Consider the following 27,409-nt stretch of genomic DNA (forward strand, 5'->3'; position numbering starts at 1 on the left):
CTTAAATTAATGTAGAATCAACAGCAGCACTTATCCTAAAGGGGTGATTGAAGGCCTGAGTGTGGGAAGCTCTCAGGACACCACGTTATCACTGCAAGCCAGACCAGCAATAATTCACAAGGATTTGTCCTGTGGAACATCTCCAGCCCCAATCCTGACCGACGGCGAGATGAATTCTCTGTTGCAAAGCCACATCCATGACCACTGTCACTGCAGCAGAGCCCACACAGTATTACAGGCACTGTCCTTCCAAAAATGATTATTAAGGAGAACACAACCAGTGTCCAGCAAAATAAGGACTGCAAACAACATCTGTTTATTTAAACCAAAGATAGCCCCGCATTCTCCAAAGATACTGCTTTTTCCTTGATCCCACCTATATTGCTGGACATTTTCTGAAAGGCTGGAATTTCTATTACAGTGCTATGGTTCCCGCAGGGAAATAGAGCAACTATCCACAACTCCTCAGTGGAAATGTAGAAGTATCCCACTTTGTTGGATACGCTGACCCTGGCAGCCACTGGTAGCCTCAACACCTGCTTAATTACCTTCCCATTACTCAGAAGAGTAATCCCCAGCTCATGCATCAAAATTCGGCCACGGCGGATCTCCACTTTGGTCTCCCCATCTCCTAGCTAACATGATCTTTCCAAGGGAGACAGGTAAGTATAGCAAGATGAGGTATAGATAAGCCTATAGGTGGCACTCTTGCCCTGACACAAGACTGAAGAACCATGAGGCGCTGGTCCTCCTTTCCCTTACGAGCAGAGGCCCATGTCAGTTAAGAAACCCACTAGAAGCATTAAATCCACAAAGCACTTTTAATGAACATTTTCGATTTTATTGTCAACACACTTAAAAACAGAAACCTATGTTCAAAACAATTATTTCTGAGAATACTGAAATACAAAATATTTCACACAGAAGTTTGTTATTGTAACACAAACAGAAGTGAGACATAGAATATGCCGATATGTATTATATGTGCTCCAAGTCATCACAAGTTTAAGAACTGTACCACTACAGAATTGTCACACAGGCTTGGAAAGTGAGCATTTGACTGGTTTTAAGTATCACCTCTGCATTTCTAGTATTACACATTTACTTGGAAACTTCCTAGCAGTGGTCAGAGAACATGATAATTTTGTCTTCAAGGTTTGTTTTGAAAGCACCGTGACGGACTGTTCAAACTACTTCCTTACAGAGGGAAGTCTAAACAGAGACAATTATTGCAGTTATGGCTTTTTAGGGGTAACGTTTATTATCTATGACAGGTTTGTGAATATACAATAACAAGCAAAATCAGTCTTTCCTGGTAGTTCCTCCTGGAAAGCAAAACCAGCGTTGCCGATTTTAAATGTGTTCTTTTTATACTAAAGAAAGCAAACTCTCATATTCTATACAAAATGTATGTGCTTGGCCAGGCACTGACCAGCTTTCCCTTCTTCTAGATTCTGTAAAACTAAAACTAACCCAAACATGCAAAACTTCTTTATTGGTTAGCAGCAAAGAAGTTCTGCCAACTTTACACAATAAATAGGTTTTTGCTTAATTTAAATTTCTTTAACGAGTTGTATCAGACAGTGACACATGTACCGTGCTCCATCACCAAGACCCTAAGCTTAGTCAGAAGGGGAGAGAGGAATGGAGCAAAGGGAAAGGAATGTCTGCTCTAAAATGACTGAAAGATTTATGCTGCACTTTGCTTTCCTCTTAAAGGTCCTGAAGAAAGGTTTTCTAAAGCTACCTCAAGGTTACTTCTCACACAAGCAACTCGGTTCAAAACTCAATTTTGAACAGCATCTTTTCCTGAAAAACTGAGACATCCCTGCAGTCCGACACTTAATGACATTCCTGGCTTGTAACAACACATATTCGTCACTCTCCTCTCCTCATCGTTTGCTCGATCGCTTTTCATGCTTATCCTTTGTGTGCTGGTTCCTGTTTCGGTGCCTCGGAGGAGAGTAGCTGACTCTCCTTCTGGACTGAAAACTGGGTGTGTATGGGTGAATTCTGCGTTTCTTTGGTTTTTCTTCTTTCCTGCTTTTGTTTGGCTCAGGCTCCTTACTGTCTTCCTTTTGCTCACGTTCTTGGTCTTGTTCTTTTTGAGATGGTAACGTGTTTTTGATGGTATTAATAAGAAATCTTTTATTTGTACCAGCAAGAGGACATTTCAACCTGTAAAGACATTTAAAAGTGATCAAAAGACAAGATAAAAACATCCTGAAACAAGTCTGAGATTTTAACTTCAATAATTTTAGGACAGGTTTGTGTTTTTGGCTTTCCTTGCATGCCACCTAGTGTAAACTCTCAGTACAGAAAGATATGCTCAAGGTTGTCTCCATTCTCCCTTTATCTTACTCTTTGTAGGATGAAAATTATTCTACTTCAACACAGTGAAAATCCATGTGATTTTCACAAGGTAGTGTGTGCAGGGGAAAGCAGAGGATGACAATATATTTTAAGGTTGACGGTGCTTAGCTTAGGTATTCAGGAATCAAATATTTAGTAACATATTCTAAGTCAAATCAGAATGGTTTACAAGATCATAATCTAATAAAGTCAGCATTATTTAACGAACTGAGACATTCAGAAAGTAAAAGATACGCTTGCGTGAAGAACCCAAACAGCTGTAGTGATAAAACATATACACAAGGCATACCAATTTTAACTTGTATCTGGCAACCACCATACAAAATGTTTAATTTCTTTTTCTTAAACAGAAAGGATACTTATCCAACACTTTTCCATTGTTTCTGACTTTCTCCTCTTGCAGCTTACCACTTTTGCACAAAATTTATCAGATAGTTTTAGTAAACAAGTACTGCACATTTAATTTATCTTGTTGGTATCAGCTGTACTCTATTTATTCCCAATTTATCATCTCCTAAAGAATGGAATGAGAAAAAACAAGTTTGAATATATTCCTGCAGCAAGCAGAAATCACTCTGAAGACTTTGTTTACAGTGGGAGCCACCGTGGTGTTTGTCTTCGCAACATTTCTGAGACTGCACGCTAATGGAGAAGTTACGGGATTACTCTAAAAAAGCAGAGCTGTTGGAGATCACAGTGCCACTTACTGAATCAACTATGGCGTCAATGAATCCCAACACCACAATGTTAAGACCATCTGTTTTACTTGAATATTTTGTGTAAGTGTAGAAACTATACCCATACCATTTAAAAACCTTTGACACCTCTGAATAATCAGAGGTTTCAGGACAACAATAAAATTGTAACGAAGATCCCATCTGATTATTTAGCATACTTCATTACTTCTAACTGGACACGGCATTCACCACGGTGTTTTGCTTCAGGTCTGCCTACTAAGCATTACTGATAATTGTTCTTGTCCTAAATCCTCACGAACTTATGACAGTCATTTTAGAAGTATACATTAAACAGCCACACTGTTTTATTTCCGCTAGGTATTTCTTGACACATTTCTACAGCATAACTAGTTTTACAGTTCTCTAAACTTTCTGCATATAAACCTACACCGTTTTGCTCAAATCCTGGTTAAAAAAAACCCATAAAAAAGTCTAGATATGTATCTAGTATAGCTGTTTTGTAAATTAGGGAGACAGTATTTATCCATTAGCTGTATTACTAAGTAAAAATACAAGGCTAACATATGTCAGTATAATAGGGTTTCTATTTCAAGCTACATCAGCTATGAACATGGTGCTGAACATGCCATCGCACAGGTTACACTCAAGACATAACACAAAACAGCCAACATTTAAGTCCTCTGTATGTCTTACTCCAGCATTAAACTGTTGTACCTCAACACTTCCTACCAAGGAGGGCAGCTTTCTCTTGCCTGCATCCAGGCAAAAAACTATTTCACGTTTGTCTCCTTCCTCTTGCTTTTTCTTAAAAACTAATGCGCTGATTAAGCACTAATATATATAGCACCAGAATGAGACAATCTGCCCTAAATAAGTTCACCTTGCTGAAGTATTTATTTCTTTTCGGCACTATGAGTGCTACCTGAGCTATACTAAGAATGAAAACTGATGCAAAATGCAGGGCTTCAGAGTCAGCTAAGAAAGCCACTAGTTCACCGTCATACAGTGATAAAAGCAAGCCACCGGGCTTTCATGGAGCAGCAGTAAGTTATGGCACTGAAGAGAAACATCAGTCCTTAGTTTTATTGACCTCAGACTTAAATTCTGCCTTTAAGTCTTAAGGGAAAGTAGATGTATGGCACATGCTATATTACACATGCACACACACAAGCCCATAATGTTTACATATATCCATGGTATATGTGGGACTGTGAAGATTAAAAGTGAACTGTATTAGTCCACTGATATCTTTGAGACCATTTCTAATGGTGAGAAAATTGCAGAATACTTCTACAGTTGACCTCCCCAAAGACAAGCCTTTGGCTTACTGTAGGTCTGATCCTGCAACGCCCAATTGAGTGACAGCTTTGCCCTCAATGTAAGTTCTGAAGGGCTGGGAGGCAAGCTCAGCCTATGCAAGGTGGAACGCAATACTGCTGACTACTGAACAGTGCCACAGAACAGCTTTTAGAAGACTTAAAAGAAAAAAAAAAAGACATGTTAAAAGAACATTAAAGTTCCGAACTGAAGCGTGCCTGAAGCAGGGCTGCAGGCATGACCAAAGCAAGCACGCAGCCTGCAATTCTAGAGCAGTCTTGTCTACAAAACGGACTCCAGTTCTGTAGCAGTGTGTTCACTCAATGTAAGGGTTCACTTTTTGCTTTGCATGCTCCAGTAAGCTAAACCAAGCTGTTCTTACCCACAGAACTTCATCCCCCTCCACAGACAAGTCCCACACACCCCAAAATCTCTCCACTATGCAATGATGAAGTGTCAATGTCGCATTTTGAGCAAGAAAAAAAGATTAAATCCATTATTGCAAACATAGGTCAAATCTTGACCCTACTTTTGACATTTTAAGACAACTTCTGTTCAGTAACACAGGATTTCCAGCCAATACCTGTCATCAAGTGTAGCAGTGCAGTTCAGCACAGAAGTGTATCATACAACTTTTATCAGTAAAACACACTGACACCACTTAAGACACAAGAGTACAGTGCCATGCGCCACAGTCTTTTCTCTGCTGAGAAACCGGACACATCAAACAGGCTTGGCACAGTCAGCCTCGGCATATGGAGTAAATCAGATCTTTCCAGAAAACAGAGTTCATTATACATGAACTTACAAGTACATTTCTACCACTTCCAAACTGCCATGGAAAATACAGTACTTAAGAGTGACTGAAGGCAAAAAAAAAAAAAAGCAGCTAGGGGTTGTTTTGCCAAACCAACTAATCTAGGCTGTTATCCCTTCACAGGGGATCTCACAAAAAGAGGATGCCTGGGACAGCACTGCAAGCCTTTATGTATGGTCTTGGCAGCTAGATACAGCTGGCAGGACTTTGGGTGGTAACCTTTGCCCTGATCACAAGATTTTAACATATTTACTTTGTAACCTCTGTCTGTACCCTGTTTCTCCTCCTTTTCACATTCAAATGAAAGAGATGTAGTGGAATCACATTGCAGTGTTTCTGCACAGTCATGCAACACCCATTCAAAGACAAGATGCAATACAGCGTTTCGCAGTTCCGGTGCTGCCACACCCTTCAGCCTCATCTTCATTATTTTGTATTCTGTAATACTTCTAACAGATTTGGTATTGAACAGAAAGCTATCTATAGGAGTGAAAGCAATTTTAGGATTGCTTTACAAGAAATAGGGTTAAAAATAATTTAATGCTTCCAACATTTATCATCTTTTTGCAATTTCACCTGCTCTTACAATGCAGAACTGAACAAACCATCCCAAAATATCCTGTTTTCCATATCTTATTTTAGGTATTTTAGTAAGCAGAGAAGATTACATTCAGTTCAGCCGTAGCTCACTTGCTACCAGCTTCTTTGAAGATGAGGCCTATACATTGGAGAAAAAAAAATAATAGCCTCTAGAGCTTGTCCACACAGTAGCTTTTGTGGCATTTTTAACTGCCTTTCTCAATTAAAGCAGAACCATCCCTTAAAATGGGACCTAACTCCACTGCTATAAGAAGCTTATGAATTACATACATAGGACCGACAAAACCACTTAAGGAAAGCTGAGCTTTTAGCTTGATTTTACCTAGACACACAACAGAAATCCCAGCATCTTACAACTTTATTCCATCTGATGAATCAAAGATACATTTATCTAACCATTTCAAGTGTTCTTACACTATTTGTTCACAACTTCCCACCCTGGATCCAGCTGGCCCTTCAAGTGTTACCTTTCAGACAGCTGCTCTGATATCTTTTCTCATCTCAGAAGTTCCAGCATCACAGCAGCATCACTGAGATTTAGCCACAGATTCTGCTCTCTTTTCCTCAATGCTTCAGGGATTAAGACATCTTAAGAGGAGGATCCTCCCTTCCCCTTCTCTCACACATCTTCTTACTTGTGATTAGTTCCACTAATGCTTGAAAAAGACATCATCAGCAGGATCTACATCATGTGGTATCATAAGGATGTAGAAGACCCCCAAGAAGAATCACTATGGCCATAGAGTGCATACAAAAGGAGCACTGCAGGAACGAGAAATACTGCGGTGCTGACAGCAAGAATCTTGAGGACATCCAAGGAACAAGTCAATACTTAAGAGCCAGTAATGCAAGATCTACAAATACCAATATCCAGTATTTCTTGGATTAATTTGCCATGGACCTAAATACTATCAACCTAAGCAGTCCTGAGAGCATGGAGGCCTGTGAGCTAGGACTCTTAACCAACTACGAGCTCATGCAGCCCATTGGCAATACTGACAGTCGCTCCATGTCCAGAGAGTCTCAGATTATGTCCCTTCCTGCATAAGCTCTTGCCCGGTATCACCACCAGCCTCCCTGTTTGGGACAAGCCTTTCTTCTAGTGGTATCTAACCCCTACAGGTTGCAGCACGTACCCATGTCATACACAGCAAACTTGTAAGACAATGTAACATTGGCAAAACATCCCCAAACTGGAAGAAATACTAGCAACACTGCCCCATATTTCAAGGCTGAGTCTTTGTATCAGAGACTGTGGACTAAAGGATGACCGCTTGGAACATTTTCTCTGTACCTGTCAGCTATGCTAGCTTGGATGCTTGCAAGTTAGGCTCAAACAGCAGCTGACTATCCATCTCACACAAGGAGACAGCAAAAAGTTAGGTAGGGGTGCTCGAGGAACTTCTTCAAGCAGTACACTTGAGCTATGGAGAACAAATCACTCTGGACAGCAACAGAGCAGTGGCTTGAACCTGAAAGCAGTCCCAAAACAGTGTTGAAAGGCTTGCCGGCTAAGGTTTTGCTGCCATCAACACCTACCAGGAGACTCTACTCCCTTGTAATTGTGTGCACAACATAGTTCCCTGGGAACGCCACCTCCCCACACACCTCCCTTTAACCAATCCATGTCAAATGCCACTGACTCCAGAAATCTATTTACCAGTATCCAACGGCTGCTGGAGAGCAACATAAACTGGAATCAGCAAAGTATGAGCAGTAGCAGCCTCTGCTTCTCCTTACCCAAAGACAGATGGCAGAACAAATCTTTTCTTCACAGGCCGAGTTGCTTCAACTATCCAGTGCCAATGCAGGATTGATGGCCTTACACTAGATGTCTCCGGGGTTTGTGCATCTCTTCTCCAGGACTCCTCTGACAAAGGGCTGAGGAAATCCCAGAAGTCCTCATGAAACACACCTGTAAGCATTTTGAGTTTGGCAAGGAAGGAAGGTTTTGCGTTTTACCTGTTAAGACTGTGCTTTTAGACAAGTTCGTGATGACCTTGTCTCTTTGCTTTCCTGGATTTGGTCTACTAATATACATTTTCATGTACTAACTTTTCTGCTCATTTCATTTGGTATCCACAAAACTCAGAGCAGCAGTTACCTTCCTCTCAGTAGTTTACAGTTGCAAGGTTACATGTCAGTCCTGGATCTAATCTCTGAAGCCCTTCAGGATTTACCATAACATCAGTTACATCTGATGGCATTTTGCTGGAGTGTGACTTCAACTGAGCATAGTTAAGTTTCCTTCCAAATATCTTACTGGTTATCTCATCTCCCACGTATATATGCAATACCTAGTTGTTGGGCCAGTTCAGAAGGACCAGAACAGCACAATGGAGCATGGAATATATTAAAGGGAAGAGAGCAGTGGCAACTTCCAGCTGCTGTTCTGTCTCTTGTGCTTACAGAACTAGACACCAAAGACTTATTGGGAGTCTGCCTATGGGGAGCTTTATACCTTCCTTACGGCCACACACACCAGCTGTACACTAGCCTATGCCAAACTATGGCAGCAGATTTGTGACAAATGGCATTACTACCAGTCACTCTAAGGATAAATTCAGAGAGGGAAAAATCCCTGGAGAAGTGTCATATACAAAAAAATCATCTCTGAGTGCAGGATATCCTGAGCTGCAGACTGCCCGAAGCTGGGATAGTACCTTGAGGAAGTACTGCTACTTTCTTGTACTTTTCTTCCTCCATTTCCTAGGCACTGGCTATCAGCCACTGATGGAGACAGGGCACTGCAAAGATGGATCCTTTGTTTGACCCAGTATAGCTATTCTCATGTTCCTCCGCAGTTGAAAGGATCCTTACTTCAACAGTCTCAGTTCAGGACATCACCATGCCAATCCTTATGTCAACAGCCTTCCTCTGCCTGAAGCCTTCTTGACAATCCTCTCCTCCCACATCTTTAACACAACCCTGGCCTAGCCAGCCACTATTTCACTCTAGTGGAATCTGCAGCTGTTCTGAAGAACAGGTCACCCTTGGCTATCCCCTCCTCTGGCAGGTCTTGGGCATCAGGCTTTAGCAAACTGCATGTTACCCCGAGTTGATCATCATAGCCAGTTAAGCAGGACCACTACTCTTCTACAGACAAGGAATAAGAAGTAGCCGGAGCCAGGAGTAGAAGCCCATACACACTCCTGGCAGGTATTCCAGACTGCACAAGCAGCAGTGAAGTTGCACAGGGACACTTGGTTATCTCCCAACAGAAATCTTTAGTCTCCATACCTGAAATTAGCTTGCAAATTCACAGTAACTGGATCCATGCAACACTTCACGGTGCTAATTACCTGCATTGGTTTCCCTGGCTGTTTGGCAAGGCTGACAGGGTAAAAGCAAGCTGCATCAGGATAGCTATAACCACTCTAGGGGATTAAACCAATTCAACTATTTTAACATAGAGGGTATAAACTGCACCCCTAGCAGAAATACTGGGTAAAATACACAAAAACCCCCAAACGTGTTTAGAAAACATAAAGGATTAACTTTTTTCAGCAAGACACTATTTTAATCTCTTCAGAGCTACTAAAACAAACATAGCCAAAAAATCAGCTGAGAACTTCATTAGCAGTGCAGGCTTATCTTTTACTACTGTTGGTGGAGGAAGCCAAACCTTATCTACAAATGAGTTTAACACAGTCAACTGGTGCACTACTTGTGTGGACATCCCTAGATCTGATAGCTTCTTATCGAAGTCATATACATTATTTTAAGATGAATGACTCTTCTCAGCATGTTATTACTTCTTTAATTACAATTACATGCATTACATTCCATGATAATCTAGCTGTAAAAACTGAAATACTGCATTGAAGAATTAATACTGTATTTCACTTAAGATTTAAATACTGTGATTCTTTTCCCACTTGCTATACAAATTAGCCCCTGGGTTTTAGGGTTTTTCTTAGTATTAAAAAAATACCTCCTTCCAAAATTGGATTATACTTCAAGTTCATTTTTGGCTGCAATTTACACATGGATTCTCTACTAGCGGATCATTTTTTTATTGTTTTAAGGGTTTAGGTTTCTTTGTCAGGCTATGAATTCTTTTAACTTAAACAGAATCTAACCCAGTAACATGTAGCCAGTATGTAAGTACATGCACACTGAAGCTACCCAGTATTTTAAAGACTCACGAGGTTCCAATCCAAACTTTGCAATTCCATCTATTATAAGGAAATACTATTACAGAAGCTACTCCCAGCTTTCCAATTGCTTTGACTTCAACACATTCAGTCAAGCAATTTCATGTAAACAGAATTTACTTTAACTTCTTTCTTATCTGGACTCAAACTTTTGCCCAGACGAATTAATACCTGGGTGAAGACAAATTATTTAAACATGAAGCAAATTAGAAGGTAGAGACTTCTGTCACGCATTACATGTAAAATCTATTTTGGCATTCATTTCGTCTTGGCACAACTTACCAACCCATAGCTCCCATTGTTTCAGCTCTGGTTCTCCCACGTTTTGCCTCTTTAAGTAATTCTTCCACAGCCTTCCTAAATATGAGGAAAAGAAAAAAGTTACCACCTGTGGAACACAAGAACTTGACACTTCATGCACTTATGTAAATAAAGTGGAGAGCTTCTTCACTGTAATGAATTAAGCAATAGAGAGGCTACCAAAATCACCTTGACTTTCTTATTAAGATAATTCAGATTCCTATGCACCAAGATTAAAAGAAACATTTTGACATATTAAAAGCAATTAAAGCTGTTGCAAATACAACAATTGCAATACTAATGGAAGAGTAGAAATAAAGTGTACAAAACTGGTGTACCACACTGAAAAGCACAGTCCCTATCACTTCACCTTGGGAATGCTCTTCCCTGCTGTCACTTCACTTAGGTTCTTCCTAAAGTCTTTCAACCACAGCAGACCTATTTTGAGCACAGTTAAACACCACCAGTAAAATAGCAAGCAGTCACATGACAGTAAAATCACTGCAACTACCAGTTGTCAAACTGCACTAGCTTTGTGTAACAGTGGAAGAAAAGAGCTCATCTTTGTAACTATGATCCACCACCATCCAAAACGACCAACCTTTATATTATCAGCATCTTCTAGAACAAACTGACCAGACTAACACTAAAGCAATTAAATAACTATGCTCACATAAAGTCATTGGAGTGTAAATTATGCAAATTATAGATAACTCCTGCAATGTCAGTCTTTCAGTTCTCTTTACGAATTTATTTCACTCTCAAAACTTAAGTAACTGCTCTCAGTACATGGTTGAAGTTAATGGAAAAACCAATGCACAGATAATATCAGCCATTTATTATATAAATTGAATGTATAAACTAACAATTTGGTTAGTTAACTGTAAGCAACTATATACATCAACCAAAAATAACTGCAAGACAGAAAAGGAAAGCTATGCACCTGGCCGTAATACCCAGTATATGAAGCTAAGCATTAACAACACTGACATGGGTAAGACCGAAGGCTTGAGGAACTGAAGGTAGGAGGTAATAAAGAGGGTATTTATTGTCTAGCTCTCCCAGCTATGATGGGCCAGATGGCTGCTGGCATTTGGACTACATGAGCAACACAATCATCACCTTGATGTGTGTGTGTAGACTGTGCAAAAAAGGTTAACTGCCAACAGAATTCAACTCACACTTCAAGGAAGCCATGTCCCATCATGTTGTTATGGTATTATCAGCACAGCAGGGTTTTGCTGCTTTGCCACAGATTAAAAAAAGCCTGAGTATCAATTTTGTTGTCAAGCCAAAATTGAGACTAGAGAAGTCAGAGTCATCATCTAATAGCAGAAGCAGGTCTGAGAAGAAAAGTAAGCAATTTACATGGCAGGTCCATGTGAAGATCTAACAAATTAATGCTGGGCTCTAAACATCTAACAGAGTGGTTTATTACCATTTAGGTTATTAAAGTCTACATAGAAAACACAAGAGATCTTAGCTTTAAATGCGTATACTGCACATGCATAACAGGGAATGAAAATAAGCAGTACATAATTTCCTTCAGTAGCTAATGAGAAAACATTATGCAGTTACATAGCAGCCTACATCTGTCAGTCTAGATCTAACCTTCAGTTTGTTACAGTCTTAACATAAGCCTTTACCAGCTCCCTTCACATTTGTGATTGTGGATTCATTCATTCATTAGCATAGACTGGTGACATTTTATAAACACAGACACACTTTTTCTTCTGTCTATATTGCTTTTGGGCATGCTTTGGTTTTCCCTGGCAACAGAAAACAAATTGGTGCTAAATGAGTACAAGTGTAACGTGCACCAAGGTGTAGCTACTCTTTCTACAGTTACTCTGCAGTTCTGCTTGAATATAGTTTTTATATTTTATACTTACAACCAGCTATCACGGAACTACTTCCTCACTTTATAGTAATTTCTAGCAAGCAATACTTTAGCTAAAGATTCCTAAACAAGCCTCCAGAATCAGTCACAAGTTCTCAAACAACACATAAATAATCCTTGATCAACTTACATATATATATTCCTTTGTTCCAAGGGGAAACCATTCCATCCAGCAAAAGCTGAGATCTGTGCCAGACAGACATGCAAATACTCACAGGTCATAACTTTTCCTTTGAGAGTTTGCATTTGAAGGGCTTTGCAAAGGAAAGCGTCCAAGACTTCCACAGAAACAATAGTAGAGAAACGCACCAAAAATTGTACTACTGCTTCTCTGTGCACTAGTCTATTAATGGCACATTGGTTTAAGGTTCCTCACAGAAGTTTCTCTCTCTCTCTCATATAAGGTTATTAGTATGATCTCAGTAGCAGCTGGGCTTGGGACACTTCAAATCCTTTTTTAAGCATACATCTGACTGCGAGGACATGTTGCATATCACAGGCATTCATGGAAACAGAGTATCTGCCCAGGTAAGCTGTCACCTCTTTGAGTTACCTGCACCCAGATGCCAAGTACAGCGTCAGCAACCTCGCCAGCTACTGCTGCCTTCCCATATAGGAGCAGTGGGGTGTGGGGGATGGCTACTCCCCAAGAACAAAAAAAAAAAAGGAACACAGGCTCTACCACTGGAACAGGGGAGATGTTGCATACACAGATCTCCATAAAATTATGGCAAAATTTATTTTTTCTCCAGACCCAAAATTTGGTATTTGAGCAGCCTGAGCTAGTTTATAGTGATGACAGCAGGAACACGTGGCCTTCATAAAAGCTTGTCCTGAGCCTTCAAACAGCAATGTCAGATGAAGGGGAGGAAAGAGGGGGGGAGGAAAAAGTGTCCGACTTTTACTTACCATAGTTACCAAACTTAGTGATTCTGTTTTGAGAAACCTGACTAGGAGGCAGATTAAAAGCCTGTCATTGTTATGGTATTACAAAATCTGTCATTATTTTATAATTAAAATCATAAACCAAAGTATCTGAATTACAAAGCACTAATAAAACACACACATACGTATTTTAAACAGCTACGATTCAGTTTTAGGGGAGACATCACAGTAAATTAATATGGTGACACCAATTCTATTAACTTAGGTAGGAATTACAAGCCATTAAGTATTTGAGACTTTTTTTTTGTTCTCTGATTAAATCAAAGATCAGACTGACTTGGCATCCATCTTAGTAGCCTTATAAGTCGACATCTTCCCTTCTTATTAAACATTGTTTCCTAATATTGGTCTTTCAACATGACTTTTATTCACTGCACCTTTACAAAGCCCTTTCGACTTGCACAGACAAATGAAAAAATGCTCAGATTCTCTTTGAAATAATGCATTTCCACTCACTGAACTTATATCCTCTACACAAGTAAGCCAAAAGCTTAAAAGCTATGCAAACAAGGTTTTTACATTTGGTTTTAGAGGCCTCTTGGGACTCAGCATTCCTTGCTCTCTTCAGTTTTACAGCTTGGTTACAATACAAATAGTCCTGTGGCTGCCAGCTTCAATTCCAACAGCAGCAGCATGAGCAAAGGGAACGCAGCACACAATGTTCACATGAGAACTCAAATACTGGGGGATTGACAGAAGGGAAAATTAGGGACAGGGCACATTTGAGAGCACTGTCATCATTCTGGCATCTTTGATAGCAAGCACCACTTAAAACGTGCTGTGGCAATCCTTTTGGAGCAATCAAGCTTAGCTGCAGAATTACAGTAACATGAAGGTGTAAGCACTCATGTTTATCTTCAAGAGTATGGTCCAAGACCTATTTACATTTCTGAGGGATTAGACCTTTTCCTCTATATTCCAAGGTTACAGGCAAAGCTCTCGTGGCAGAAATCCTAACAGCTTGCATCACAAGTGCATGTGCCCAAAAAATGGGAGAATGTTAAAGGCTCCGAAGTCAGGCAAAACCAGAGATATCTTCTATTCCTCACTCAGGGAAAGAGCTTCATCACTTTTTCCAAAAGATCAAATAGATAGACTGAAAAATGAATAATTGGTAATAAAGAGGTATGCCTGATACAGTTACAGGCAATGAAAACACCATGTCACTACAGAGACCACCCAATGTTTGTAATTACAGACCACTCTGTTAGGAGAAGATAGATCACACTGGATCTGACAGCCGTGAGAGGTGAGGCAGCCGCAGCACCATGCCCAGGTCCAACTAGTAGCAGGTTGAAAATCTACTCCCAGCAGGCAGATGCACACACTGCACGTATGCACCACTGGCCACACCGATCACGGACAGACACACAGAGTGCTCACACCACCAGCTTCATCCTGCTCTTCTCTCTGGCCAGGCATAGGAGCCCCCGAGGCTTCAGCCCAACTCCAGTTGCTGGTATAGGCCATCACACAGAGCTGGCTGGGACTCCCCTGGTCCCCCAGTACCCAACCCCGCTGCGGTCTTGCCCATAGAGACAAACAGGCACACACATGTGTCTCACCCCCGGAGAGCCCCTGACCCTACAGTCTCTCCAGCAGCTGGCCAGGACTCCCCGCTGCCTCCGACAGCTAGCTCCTCCTGTGGTCTTGCTCTTAGAGATACACATGCTCACCTCCCAGCTCCCACCTTATTCACCCACTCACCAGCTGATCCAGCTTGATCTTCACTAGCAGCCACACGCTCCCTCGCACACCCACACTTGCTCCAGTACTGCAGCACAGATAAATGGGTCCCCAATCCCACTCCAGTGGCTGACACTTGGTTTTACTCACTCCATGAAGTGTTCTCGGTTGCTGGCACCCAGCCTTCCAGCCCTGGGCATCCAGACCTGCACTTGTTCCAGTTACTGGCACCATGGACACATGGTCCCTCCAACCCATGTTTTGACTCTAGTTGCTAGCACTGAGATGCACACCCTCTCCCCTCAAATAGAGTCCCTCACCCAAGAAAGAGTTAGAAAGGAATTTAACAGGAAGACAGGACAGACTGCGCTGATCAGGCGCAGGGCATGGCCAGACAAGTGTACCAACCAGCAGCCTATTCACACACGACCAGACCTTTTAATCCCCTTATTCCTCTATTTTCCCACTCTTGCTTCTCTCCAAATCACCTGAACCCATCACTTTCCCTGCCTTTGGTTCCTCCCCTACACATCCCATAATAAGCCTTCTGCAATCTCAAAACGCTCTTCTCCTGCATCCCATAACGCGTCCTGCACCCCTGGGCAGCAACACCCTTATGTCCCAAAGGCCCTCCAGCATTGACTCATCTTGACGGGTGTCACGCCTGGAGGCTGAGGCTGCCTCCTGAAACCAGCCCTGGGAGGTGCCCAGAGAAGATGTTCATTCCTCCGAGTCCTTACTGTGAGTTCTCACCTGCCACTGTGCCCCCCGTGGTCCTCTGGGCTCATGGAGATGAAGCTCTGATGGGCTGGTGGCTCCTGGGATGGGCTTGGGAAAAGCCAGGGCTGGGCACTATTTGGGCTCCCCCATCCACCATGGTCTCTCTCTAGTCCTCTGTGGGTGTGCCCAGGAGTTTTCGGCACATCTCTGTGCCAAACTCTGCCATCTCCACCCATGCCATCATCTCATTAAAGATCCCGATGAGAACTCTAATGAAAATATATCTACTGGAATTGTGTCACAGCGCACAATCGGCTACGGAAGTGCACAGACCTGGAGCAGGAGGGCAGCGTTCATATTCAACATCTCCCAGAGTCAGAGAGGGGACATCTTTATCAAACACATCTTTGTGAAAGACCTTCATGCCTTAATAACTGCTTGCAGTCTATACCACTACTGTTCAAGATCAAAGGCCAGGCTGCTCGGCTACTGCGATCCCCAAAATCATGCTTAAACCTACCTCCTGAGGCACTCTAGGTCCTGACAGCAAGCTGCAAGCCCAGGAAAAAAATTAGCAGGTTTTCTTGTCAATTTTCTCAAAGCGGTTTTATGCTGACTATACAACTTATTTTTAACCATGCATGGGACTGGAAATAGAAGAGGATGTTGGTATTCTGATTACATCTGAATAATTAATATCAAGACCTTCAGTCAAGTAAAGGACTGAAGATACTGCCTTCTACAATAAAGGAATGGTAACAAAGGCCAGCGTTATTTCCAATTAACTCCTGTGAGCTGGTTTGTCCTATCTGCTCACACTTACTAAGAAAACTGATGAAAAGGAATGTCAAGAATAAAGCCTAAGCCACAACATTAAGAGCAAGAATGAAAAAAAGGCACTAATATGCCACAAACTTCCTAACGTTTGTTCAAAGGCAAAGACACTTCATATTGGACACGTGAATGCTCCCATTCTTTGTCAATCAGGTTTCTTACTTATTTAAATATTCTATTTGTCATTCCCATAGGTGCTATCTGCAGTACATTTCTGTGCTGATATTCTCACCAGCTTGAGTAGTGAACACACCACTCCATTTCAAACACCAATTTTAGCTTGCAGACCACTTTTTTTGCCACGAATATGGGAAAGAATGGCATACTGAATCCTGACACTTTGATTTTAACTGTTAAAAACAACAGTAAGAATTACCAATTAATTTCTCCAAGGCACAAAGCTTATTTGTTAAAAAATATAACTGGGATGCCTGTGCAGCAAAAATATTAGACTATTGATTCTCAACTACAGGCCTCTTGTTACAGAATTATAGCATTGCTTGTGATTCAGAGCAGCATCTCCTTAGGAAACACTTAATTCGAAGTAAATAATGATCCAACCAAGCTTGGTAGATACTTCTAATAAGGTATGGTATCCAAGGTTGCGAAATATTTATAGCTGCTGAATGACAGAACAGATTATGGAAGGATTTGGACACACAGTATAACAACGCCACTTCCTTTATATTCTCAGAGGAACAACGTATTCTCTGTGCTTCTAACACACAGAACAACTGTGACGACAATTTAGGAAGGGGATGGGGGGAAAAAAGACTTCTTTGCATAGGGGTGAAAACGGTGACCTCTGTAATATCCCAGAGGATATTTAGTTGAAATTAAGTAGGAAAAGCAAGTACACGCGCTTGCAGGGGAAACAAACTAAACAGATCTAGTAGCTGATTTGTAACCTTTTGGGTTTTTTCACTCACTCTTGGGTCATATCTTCACAATACCATTAATTATATATTAACAGAATTTAGCCTAGAATTTTCTTAGAATCACACAGTATCTCAAGACTCTGGGTCTTCACTGACATACTGGCAAGTTCACAGGAAAAAATGTCAGTTCATACTTCCAACAAAGGTTATTGGGTGCGATGGAGCAGAGGAAATAATTCAGTAGAATGTAGCAAATATTACTATTTTACACACCTGTGGTATTTACAGCTTTTAGAGTTTCAAAATCCAGAGTATGCAACAGTCACATGGTAACTTGCGAGATAGTATTCAGCTTCGGTAGTGACTATCACTTCCTATTAAAGTGAGGAAAACATCAAACCCAAGGCCAAGCGAGAGTCAGACACAGTAAAACTGAAAAATAATAGCAGGAAAACGTGGCAGTAAGGACTAAACAGAACAAGCAAGATGAAGAGACCTCTCCTTAGATAATAACAAAAAAATAGGACGCTTAACAGATCACTGTTTGGAATGCTGGGACACAAAATTTGCTTCAGACCTGAGAAACCATGCACAAGAATAGTTACACTTCTTTTTCCCCGCGTGGTAAATTAAATAAGAACGACGCATACAAAAACCTTAAGCTGTTATTTAAGACTTGTGCATGGCAAGACAAGCCTGAATTCCGAGACAGACTAATGAAAATATTCCAAATAAACCCATTTTTAAACACTAAAAAATCTACCTAAAATAGTTAGCACTGTGGCTACAGAACAGAAATGCCATTATTTGTATGCTAAAGCCATATTATAAAGACCCTAAAAATTATAAACGCTAACTACCATCGCTGTACTACTCACAGAAGAGTATGATCAACAGGTCATTGAATATGAAAGTACGGAGTAATGTCTGTAAACCAAAGGATAAAGAAAGGTCTGTATTAGACTCTTGAAGACTGTACGGGGGAAGCATGTTTAGAGTAAGAAATTCCCAAGAATGACATCCAAATGCATATAGCATGAACTGAATTCAGGGTGCTACTAGCAAAGCGAGCTGTTATGAAAGCTGAGGGTATGGAAAAGCCGTACAAGACAGAAAGTGGTAATCATCAAGTACACTATATTGTACTTACAATGTGTTCAGAGCCCATTAAACACATACAGAGGTGAACGGTAGCATGGATTCAAGAGACCGGGCAGCTAAACCCTACCGTGTACCACTCGGTAAGTAATACTGAGCTTCATCCTCATTATCTACCATGCTGCCATGGAAAAGGCATAGCAAATCCCGACTCAGCTTGAAACTATGAGGCAGGATAAAACTTCAAATCTGGTTCCTGGGAAGGAGAGCATCAAAAGGAGACTGTGGAGCAGTCAGCTATAACTGGTGAGCGAGTGCCTATGCCCTGAACTGCCCGGAGGACCCCAAGTCCCCAGCACGGCAATAGCAGCCAGAAGACAGACAGCATGGAAGAACAGTGAGATGGTTTCAACTTGCTATGAATGAAAAAGGTTTAAGTTTGGAATGGCACTAGTAAAAACAACATTTATGCATATATAGAAAGAAGCTTTTAATTATTAAACCGATGAGCTGAGAGCAGAAGTAGCTTACCAAGCATTAAAAGCCTCTTAGAAAGCATTATGCTCTCCAGCCCTTCCACCACCCCAGTGCTATCGCTTTTGTCCCATTTAAAATACTTGCCAGATATAAGCAGAAACAAGTTATTTTCTATAAGCACTCTCAGACACGGTTACTTAAAAGTTAATGGAGAGCACCACGGGGAGAACAGTTCAGAAAGCCTCTGGTCATCACTTCACCCTAACAGTTTTAAACAGCCATAAGAAATGTTCAGTCACTCACAAACAAGCTTGCAAAAAAAAAAAAAATTAAAAAAAAAATCCAATAACTACAAATAGGATTATTACCCCAAAAATCTGTGATATAAACACCTAAGGTCTATTTCTAAAGCAAAAGTAAGAGTGATCTGCTGTGACTTGAGTATCCAAACATAGAAATCTGCATTTTAATCTCAATGTTTGCTTGGGAACACTGTAACTCAGTACACACAGCGAGATGAATCCTCTCGTCCCAACAAAATGCAAGGTAAAAGCAATTTCATTTGTTGACAAAATAACTGCCAAGCATTTTGTATTATTCCATACAAGGAACAGGGCAATTTTAACAACTGGTCAACTGGCACATCTCCAACACTGAAAATCAAAATTCGTAAGAACAGAAGTTTAACCTTTTTTTTTTTTTTTTTAAATTTTACCAAGTACACTTAATCACCAATTTATAACTGTTGAGAGATGAGCCACCTAACACTTCTCAATCGTGTTTCTAATGGTATCAACACGCATCACAAGAATAATTGAATTTTTTTTTTTTTTAAATAATGGATCTTTTTCCCATTACGTAGGAAGATTTATTTTCTATTGCAACTCCCGCAGCGCGGGCTCCAAAGCGAGGGCGCCGAGGACACGGCGCAAGCCAGCTCCAGGCTGCGCACCCCTCGGAGCGCACACTCACCGCAGCCAGAGGGGCTGCGGCGGAGAGGGGGCCGCGGGGGTGCCGGGCAGAGCCAGGCCGGGCTCAGGGCCCTCCTCTCCACCGCCCGGACCACCCGCCGCCTCATGCCCGACAGCCGAGGCCCTCCGCCGGGAGGGGCCCGTCCCACGGCCGCAGCCAGCTCCGGAGCACACCGACGCGCAGCGCTGGGCCCCGCCCGCCCGCGCAGGGCCCCGCAGCCCGCCCCCCGCTCCGCAGAACGCGGGGGCCCGTCCCGGGCGGCCCCAGACCAGCGCTGCCCGGGCCTTGCGGGGCGGGAGGCGACGCCGGGCCTTGTTCGGCGGAGAGGCCCCGCCGAGGCCATGAGGTCCCGGGAACGCTCAGCCGACCCCCGCCACCCGCCCCTCACCTCACCTCTCCAACTCCGGATCCTCCTCCATGGCGGCGCGGCGAGGGCGGGCAGCGGCGCCCGCTCTCCCCCCCCCTGCGGCCCAGCTCCTCAGGCGAAGCCCGGCGCCATGCCCCGCTCGCGGACCGGCTCGGGGCGGGGCGGAGCTGCGGGGGCAGGCGCAGAGGACGGCGAGGACCCCGGCGGGGGAGGAGCCGGGGCGGTGCGAGCCGGGCCACCGCCACACCCCGCCGGGCACCTGCGGCCACCGGCAGCCGCACCCGGCCTCCCTCGCCCGCGGGGGGGGGTGACAGCCGGCCCGGTGGGCTCCTGCCAGCCCCGCTGCATGTCGGCGGGACCCACCATAAACCTCCACCCCGGCGGCGGGAGCGCTGCGGACCCCGCGCCGGGGGAAGGAGGCGTGGGGCGGTCACCGCTCTCTCGCCCGTGGCTGGGCGGGGGCGGGCGGGAGCGGGCTCAGCGGCAGCGCCGGGGAGGCGGGAGTCGGGCTGCCGCTTCCCGTCAGCGGCGGGGCCCCCCAGCAAGGCCGCGGGGCTCGGGCGGGCGGGAACAGGTCTCCGGGCAGGGCTGGGCGCCGCGCGGGGCAGCTCCCCCGCCAGCCCCTCCTCCGCCCCGGCCCCGCCCGCCGCCCCCGGCCCCGATCAGGCGAGTGGCGGGGACACCCCGGCCCGGGGCTCCGCCGCGGCCCGCCCCGGCCCCGCTCCCATAGGCTGCAGCGCGCCCCGCCGCCCGGCCCCACGCCCCGGGCTGCCGTCGGAGTGGCGGAGCGCGGCTGTCACTTGGGCCGTGCCGCTGCTCGGGGCGGGGGACGGAGGCGGGAGCACCGGCCCGGCCCGGCCCGGCCCGGCGGAGACACGCTCCGCCAAGTGCTGCCCGGAGTTTGCCTCTCAGCAGGCGGGCGGGCACAGCCGGCTCGGCTGAGGGGCGCGGCGGCGGCTGAGGAGAGCGCGGCGCGGAGCCGGCGGCGGTGAGTAACTTCCCTGCCCCGCCGTGGCGCCGGGCGGCTCAGCCTCCCCTCAGCCGGCGGCGGCGGGAGGGCCGCCGGGCAGGGCGGCGGCGCACCCCGCCCTCCTCCTCTCCGTCGCGGCGGCGGCGGCGGGGCTGGGCCTGCTGCGGACGCCGGGTTGGGCCGCCCTGCAGGGGCAACAAGTACGGGAGAGGGACTGGGGTCCGGGAGCAGCCGTGCGGGGCTGAGGTGCGTGCGCCTGTGAGCAGGGTACCCCGCTCCGGAGGGAACGGCGCGGCCCTGCCCTCGCCCGGGAGGAGCGAGGTTCCCTCCTGGTCTCCCCGGGAGAGCCGGTGCCGCTGCGAGCTGGGCACCCCGCGGCGAGTCTCTGCCCGCCGGAGGTGAGCGGGGGCCGCGCCTGGACCCACAGCGCGTCTCTGCGAAGCTGAGCTGTGGGCTCAGGTGCTGGGGACCTGCTCCAAAGGCGCCTGTTTTTTGGGGTCCCTAAATACACCTATGCTGCTCTGGTGTAGCTTTATTATAGAAGCTGCTGCCTGAAAAGGAGTCAAATTACTGCGTGCGGGGGAGGCAGAAGAACAGCTGCAAGCAAACCCCTGCTGCAGGAGCTGGTTTCAGGTTATGTGTTTTACAGCTGCGCCAGAGGAAATCAGAGCTGTATGTAAAATGTCTCTGAAGCCTATGTAGTTGGCAGCTATTTCAAAATGTTAACTCTAGTCCTCGGTGCTCTGACCCAGGCTCTCTGTTTTTCCCCCATTTGTTAGCTCTTATCACTGAAAATGTGGTTTAAATAATTAAAACCTCGTGTCTTTTAAACTTTAACAAGGCATACTTTAAAATTGTCATTGATCTTGACAGAATATTAGTACTCGGTCAACTAATTGAGAAAACAATTTCTGGAGCTGTGGTAGTGACAAATCTGACAGTCCCTTGTGACTTTTCTTACCGTGTTCCTGATGCACAGCGCTGATTGTTTACTTCTGTAGAAATCTACTATTAAGTACTTCTGAGCTTCATTTAATTCCTTTTTTAATTACATGATATTGTAGGTTTGTTTTTGTCTCTGTGCAAAGTAAAAAATGTCTGTTAGGGATTAGCTTTGAGATACGTTTGATAGTCTCTGGAAATAAATTTTGAATCATAAATGCATTTGAGCTTCTGTTCAAAAGAGAAACTGTTCTGAGCTAGGCTCGCATTAAATAAACACTTCGAAGTACTGATTTTTTTTTTTTTTTATTCCTCTACCCAATTTCTTTTGGCTTTGCGATGCTTTATTCTAAGCTGCAATCCAGCAGCAGATCAAGGAGGCTTAGGAAGAAACATCAGATGCTTTCGGTTAGTGTCCCTACCACTTGGAAAATAAACAAGTTAGTACCATATGCTGCCCTGACTTTATTAAAACAAATTTCCTCAAAATGGAAACAAGGTATGTCAGCGTACTTGCTAGAACCATAAGACTTAATAGGGTCCTTTATAATTTACTCTTTTTTTTTTTTTTTAAATGATCCACTCGCAGAGGGAGGAATCCTCTTTCCTGAACACAATGCTATATAAAATTATTAGCTCCAAATTCAGCAGGCTGCAAAAAACACCATTGTGCCCAATTAGATTTTTTTTAAATAAAAAAACTATGTAATGTTATGTTTTAAGGTGCTTGTATTATTACAATTCTAAAATCTCTGGATGTTGGGGGAAAAAAAAAAGTAGAACTTTAAAATGAGAGTTTTCAGTACTGGATTTCTAACTGTAGTGACCCTTAACTCTGCCTAGTGGCTTCAGCAAGAGATAGCCCAGGGCCTTGGACTCAGGTCTGAGATTTGCAAACACAGCGTGATTTCCTAACACAGGACTCGAATCTTCTATTAGAAAAAAAAAAACCTAAGCTACAATTTAGGGACGAAACTTTGGAAGAGGAATGTAAGCTGGTGATTGGGTGGAAAAGCACTGTTCTCTTGAGACAGGTTAAAAAATAAGCTTACTAAAACCTGTCGGGCGTAATTACAAAAATGTTGGCTTTGACATTGCAAGCTTTGGCATTTGTTTAGAGTCTGCTCTCGTGGAAGCGCTGATGACCTTGGTGAAACTTTGCTTTTTCATAAGGCTTTACCTGCACTGAACAGCCTGTCGATCTCGATCTTGGTATATATTTATGGGCACATATCACTGAAAACCAGCAGAAGTTTGTTAGCTTCTAATTAAAACTGTCTACTTGAAAATACTTCAAAATATCCGCCTCTTTTTTTATCCCATTTTTCTGTACTCTTAAAAAATGTCTTAATATAGTTGAAAGCAACTGTGAAGAAGTGATACCAACAATATCAAAGTGAAATGTGTAAGGATATGATGTGTACTAGACATTGGATTAATATAAATTAATGTCATAAATCAGGAAGATGCTGCTTATTTAAAGAGCTATTAGATATTAAGAGCTGTAACTAATACAAAACCAGCATTCATTCAGTGTTAAAATGCTCCCTGGTGTAAAAGGCACTAGAGGAAACTGGTTGCCTATTTGATACTGCAGTGGCTTATCTCTGATATTTGAAAATTCTTTGCTGATTTGGTTTGCAGAAGCAATTCTAGTGTGACCCCATTGAATTGCATTCTGCTTAATTGCTTTATTAGGTCAATGGAGTTTGTTGTTTAGAAACTGTAGTGCCTTTCGAAGATGAAAATTCTTTTAAATATCAGTATTAAATTATGTAATTGTTGGGTCATGATATCTACGGAGCAATAAAAAATAATAATGTTGCAGCGTGTGCTTTTTGTTTTTTATGGCACCAATTCTGTAGACATTTGTGCTTACATATGTTTCATTTTAAACACCCAAGTATTTCTTTTGGAATTAGTAGGTCTGTTCTTTGGCTTAATGTTAAGCCTGCATGTAAATGTTTTCAGGGTCAGGATTTATGTTCGCAAAGTTCATGGGATAAACCTGTCATGTTCTCATACTGACTGTTCTGTATTCTGCATGAGATAATGTAGGTAGCTGACTTCTCCTTTGGAACTGGGGGCTGATTTATCTACTGACATGTAAAGAGATGTTCCCAGCCCTGCTGCTGAGTTACAGTGCTGTACCTGAGCTGACTTCATCCTTGCAATGTGCTTTGCAATACCACAGGCGTCTCTTTTATTTCCGAAGTATTTTTACTGATATAAATGTGCGTAGATGTCAATCCTTTACATTCTTGTAGGTTCTTATTTCAATTGATGTTAGTTTTACAAGTACTTTGGGGGCTGGAAGAGGAGTCTCTTGCTGAGTCTCTCACACTGAGCTGTGCACTAGATGGTGAAAAGAAAAGCTTAAGTATGCAGTTGTTTGATATAAAATCAGGTAACTTGTGAACATGTAAGATTTTAAATTGTTTTGCATTTCTGCGATCTTTCCACCCAATTAGTGGGACTATTTTTATTTAAAAAGTGGAACCTTGGGGTAATGTAGCTCAGTATTTGCAGCCTCATTTTTGTTTTAAGTAAGCAAGTTGTGATGTTGCTCTGGGGTTGTGGTATGTTGTTAAGAATGTCTAGAATTTTCTTGCTGTCATCACAGCAAAACAGACCAAATCGGGTGAGAAAGTAATTGTGAGGTTATAAATGTGTCAGCTCAATATGATATAGAAGTTAATTTTTGCCCAGGCAGAGTTGGTTTACTTTGGGATGGAGTGATAGATGTTGCGTTTTGCCTGGATGTTTTTCCTTCGTTCCACAGAGGAGAATGTGTTTTTGTATTTCGTTGCAGAGATTCGTCATGCTTAACCACTGTTCGATGGGGTGTACAGAATTTTTATGAAGAACCCTTGTTTGTAGAGCAAAACGCAATTTGATCAAGGAGTATATCCAATGTATGAACTGATCCGGTTTTAAAATGTTGTAAATGGTAGTAATAAGTAGTTCTAGATAATGAATAAGAGGGAACTATGACTTATTTATCTTTTTTTCTAGCAATAAACAACAACAACAAATAGCAACAACGAAAAGTGGTGCGCGTTAAAGGAGAACCCGTATGTGGCTGGGCGAAGGGAGGAACCCAGTAGTTGCAGAAAGGCAAAGCGGGGCTTTTGGATCCGGTTGCTTGGAGTGGTGTAGTGCTGTCAGATATTATTCAGCACAGTTAGGAAAAATGAGCGACAAGCTACCTACTTCTGCATTGGTACGTTCTTTGCAGTGGGAGTCATTTTGAAGTGTGCTATAGGCTGTGCTCCCCACCCCAACCCCCGAGATAGCACTGCCACTCCGTGTGCCCATGACCTTCTCCGAAGAGGTTGCACAGGCCCAGTGGAAGGTGTCAGGATGCCGGCGCCATGCATTCCCGGGGACTGGCTGGTTAGAAAACAATTGGGAATAAGCACAGTTTATTATTGGGTTCAAGTCAGTGTTCCTGTATGTTGACACTTTTATCAACTCTTGCAGTTGTACTCATTGTGTAGACTTTTTTTTTCTTTGCATGCAATTTTTGCTTGAATCTGAGCTCTCCTCCACAGACAACCCCCTCTTAATGTAGTGTCATTTTCAAAATTTTGGCCCTGAAAGGCCAAAGAATGCTGGCGATGGAGGATTTTAAGCCTTTACCTTCCTGTGGCTTTCTTTGTTCTTCAGATTGGTGCTAATCCTCGTTTCTGAGTTCATACATAGGAAAAAGAAAGCTGGTGCAGCGGAGGTTTTTGGCACAACAGAAGCAGGTGGAAGTCCAAGCAAAGCTAACGGAGGTAAAATGTCGCTGACTTGTGTACTGAAACCAGTTCGTGGAAAGCGCTTTTCAGTGGTTGCTATACTGTGCTTGGATAAGCTGTCATGTTCTGCCACAGGAATGTTGTGTTTGCTTTGAAAAGACATGGGTTTTTTTTCTGACACAAAGCAACATTTCGGAATCTAGGCGTGTCGTGATTTTTCTGGTTATCAAGTTTTGGTTGCATTCCTGAACAAAGTCTTGATTTAAAAAAAAAAAAAAAAAAAGCTTGGCTGGTATCAGCGAGCCTTCTTTGTTGATGCATTTTACTTTGTCATAACGGGAATGTGCTTTTGTCTGCGTACCTTTTATTAAGTCCCCAGATGAAATGAGCTGTATCAGCAACGTACTCTTATGGCAGTAGAATAGAGCCTATACTGGGGTTTTCTGCAGGTATAGCGATTTCCTCCAAATGACATCACTACCTGCTACACCAGCAAAAAGAAAACAACAGTAAGAAGAAAACCCACAACCCCTACAAGGCTCTTAAGCTAACCACGTTTTGACCTCAACACAGTTGGTTCTTCCATGGCCTTCAGTAACAGTCTGTGCAGAACAGTACATTCAAAGTCCATCGTTTGGCTGGGTAGCCTACATCTAGAGCAAGTCCCATTTCAAGGAGGGCACTGGAGATACTAATTTCTGTATGTGCCTCATGGATAGTGCACTGAATATCTGCAATAGATTAAATACTTAAATATGGACCATATTAAGTTGCTTCTACATGTTTGGAGGTTAAAAGTTAAGAAAAAAAAGATCAGTAACAGCTATTGCCACTTTGTGCGGAGGAGGATGCCTTATTGTTACTTCTAAATTCATGCATTTTTTTACCAATAGCCCACCCTTCCTTGTGTTCTTGCTTATTTTTATTAGATCTGTTCCCCTGATTTTGCCTATATATTTTTTTAATCAGGTTGTTTAAAATTTGTTTGTAACCAGACTGAAAGAACTGTAAGTGAAAGTTGATCAATACATCACAAGACCACATAGATCCTAATGTGTTGTATAAACTTTCTGGTCATGTTTAAAGTGTTTGCTATAAACCCCATTCTGATCATACAGCTGTAACTGTACCCTTGGTTCCGTATGTATGCACCGTAGCTATCATCCAAACCCCCGCCGCTCCCTGGGGCTGCCCTGACTGTTAGTTGTAACTTGTTTTTTAAACTTCTAAAAAAACTTTTTCAGTCAAGCTTCTTCCGGAGCAGGTTGATGAGGATTTCCTTCTGTCCGGCCTCTTTTTCCTGTCTTTATGTCTTGTTTGTTCTAGAGGGGTTTTCTCAGCCATTTATTGTTACTGACAGAAGCTAATGAAGACTCACCCAGTGAATTAGTAAAATAGTTCTGTGTCTGTGCTAGATCTTGCATTTATGTTAATTAAAAATTAGTACAAATCAATTCCTGGACTACTTTTACAAGTAGTCCATTACTAAGCTGTCATTGCTGCTTCTAATGAAGATTGAAACTTTAAAAATCACAGGGTTTCCTGCCTTATACTAAACCAGTGTAACATGCTATTTGTTCAGTATTGAATGCCTTCAGAATTTAGGTTTGCTTCG

General features: G+C 43.1%; 2 protein-coding genes across 9 annotated transcripts in view; one reads left to right on the forward strand and one right to left on the reverse strand.

The window, feature by feature from the left end:
* Nucleotides 1-809: 809 nt before the first annotated feature.
* On the reverse strand, nt 810-20,276 carry POLR1D (RNA polymerase I and III subunit D). Its single transcript, XM_076328028.1, has 3 exons — nt 20,166-20,276; nt 10,245-10,319; nt 810-2,178 (listed from the first exon to the last, which is right to left on the reverse strand). The coding sequence occupies exons 1-3, from the start codon at nt 20,189-20,191 to the stop codon at nt 1,893-1,895; spliced, it is 387 nt and encodes a 128-aa protein (XP_076184143.1). The 5' UTR covers nt 20,192-20,276; the 3' UTR covers nt 810-1,892.
* A 696-nt stretch (nt 20,277-20,972) lies between these two features.
* The window catches only part of LNX2 (ligand of numb-protein X 2), a 63,741-nt gene continuing 57,304 nt past the window's right edge, over nt 20,973-27,409 (forward strand). For 5 of the 8 annotated variants that reach the window (XM_076328031.1, XM_076328029.1, XM_076328030.1 and 2 more), the window contains exons 1-4: nt 20,973-21,127; nt 24,864-24,966; nt 25,067-25,274; nt 25,721-25,830. The gene's annotated coding sequence lies outside the window, so the exon portion shown is untranslated. Of the gene's footprint in view, nt 21,128-24,863; nt 24,967-25,066; nt 25,275-25,645; nt 25,831-27,409 lie in introns of those variants that run through there. The other 3 variants (XM_076328033.1, XM_076328037.1, XM_076328035.1) reach the window with 3 other exon arrangements.

Source organism: Aptenodytes patagonicus, chromosome 1 (genome assembly GCF_965638725.1).
Source record: "Aptenodytes patagonicus chromosome 1, bAptPat1.pri.cur, whole genome shotgun sequence".
NCBI lineage: Eukaryota > Metazoa > Chordata > Aves > Sphenisciformes > Spheniscidae > Aptenodytes > Aptenodytes patagonicus.

Coding starts and splice junctions, on each gene's coding strand:
- POLR1D (XM_076328028.1), bottom strand. CDS start 20,191: ATGGAGGAGGATCCGGAGTTGGAGAG. Junction 10,320..20,165: donor GAGGATCCGGAGTTGGAGAG/GTGAGGTGAGGG, acceptor CCTCATATTTAG/GAAGGCTGTGGAAGAATTAC. Junction 2,179..10,244: donor ACAATGGGAGCTATGGGTTG/GTAAGTTGTGCC, acceptor ATGTCTTTACAG/GTTGAAATGTCCTCTTGCTG.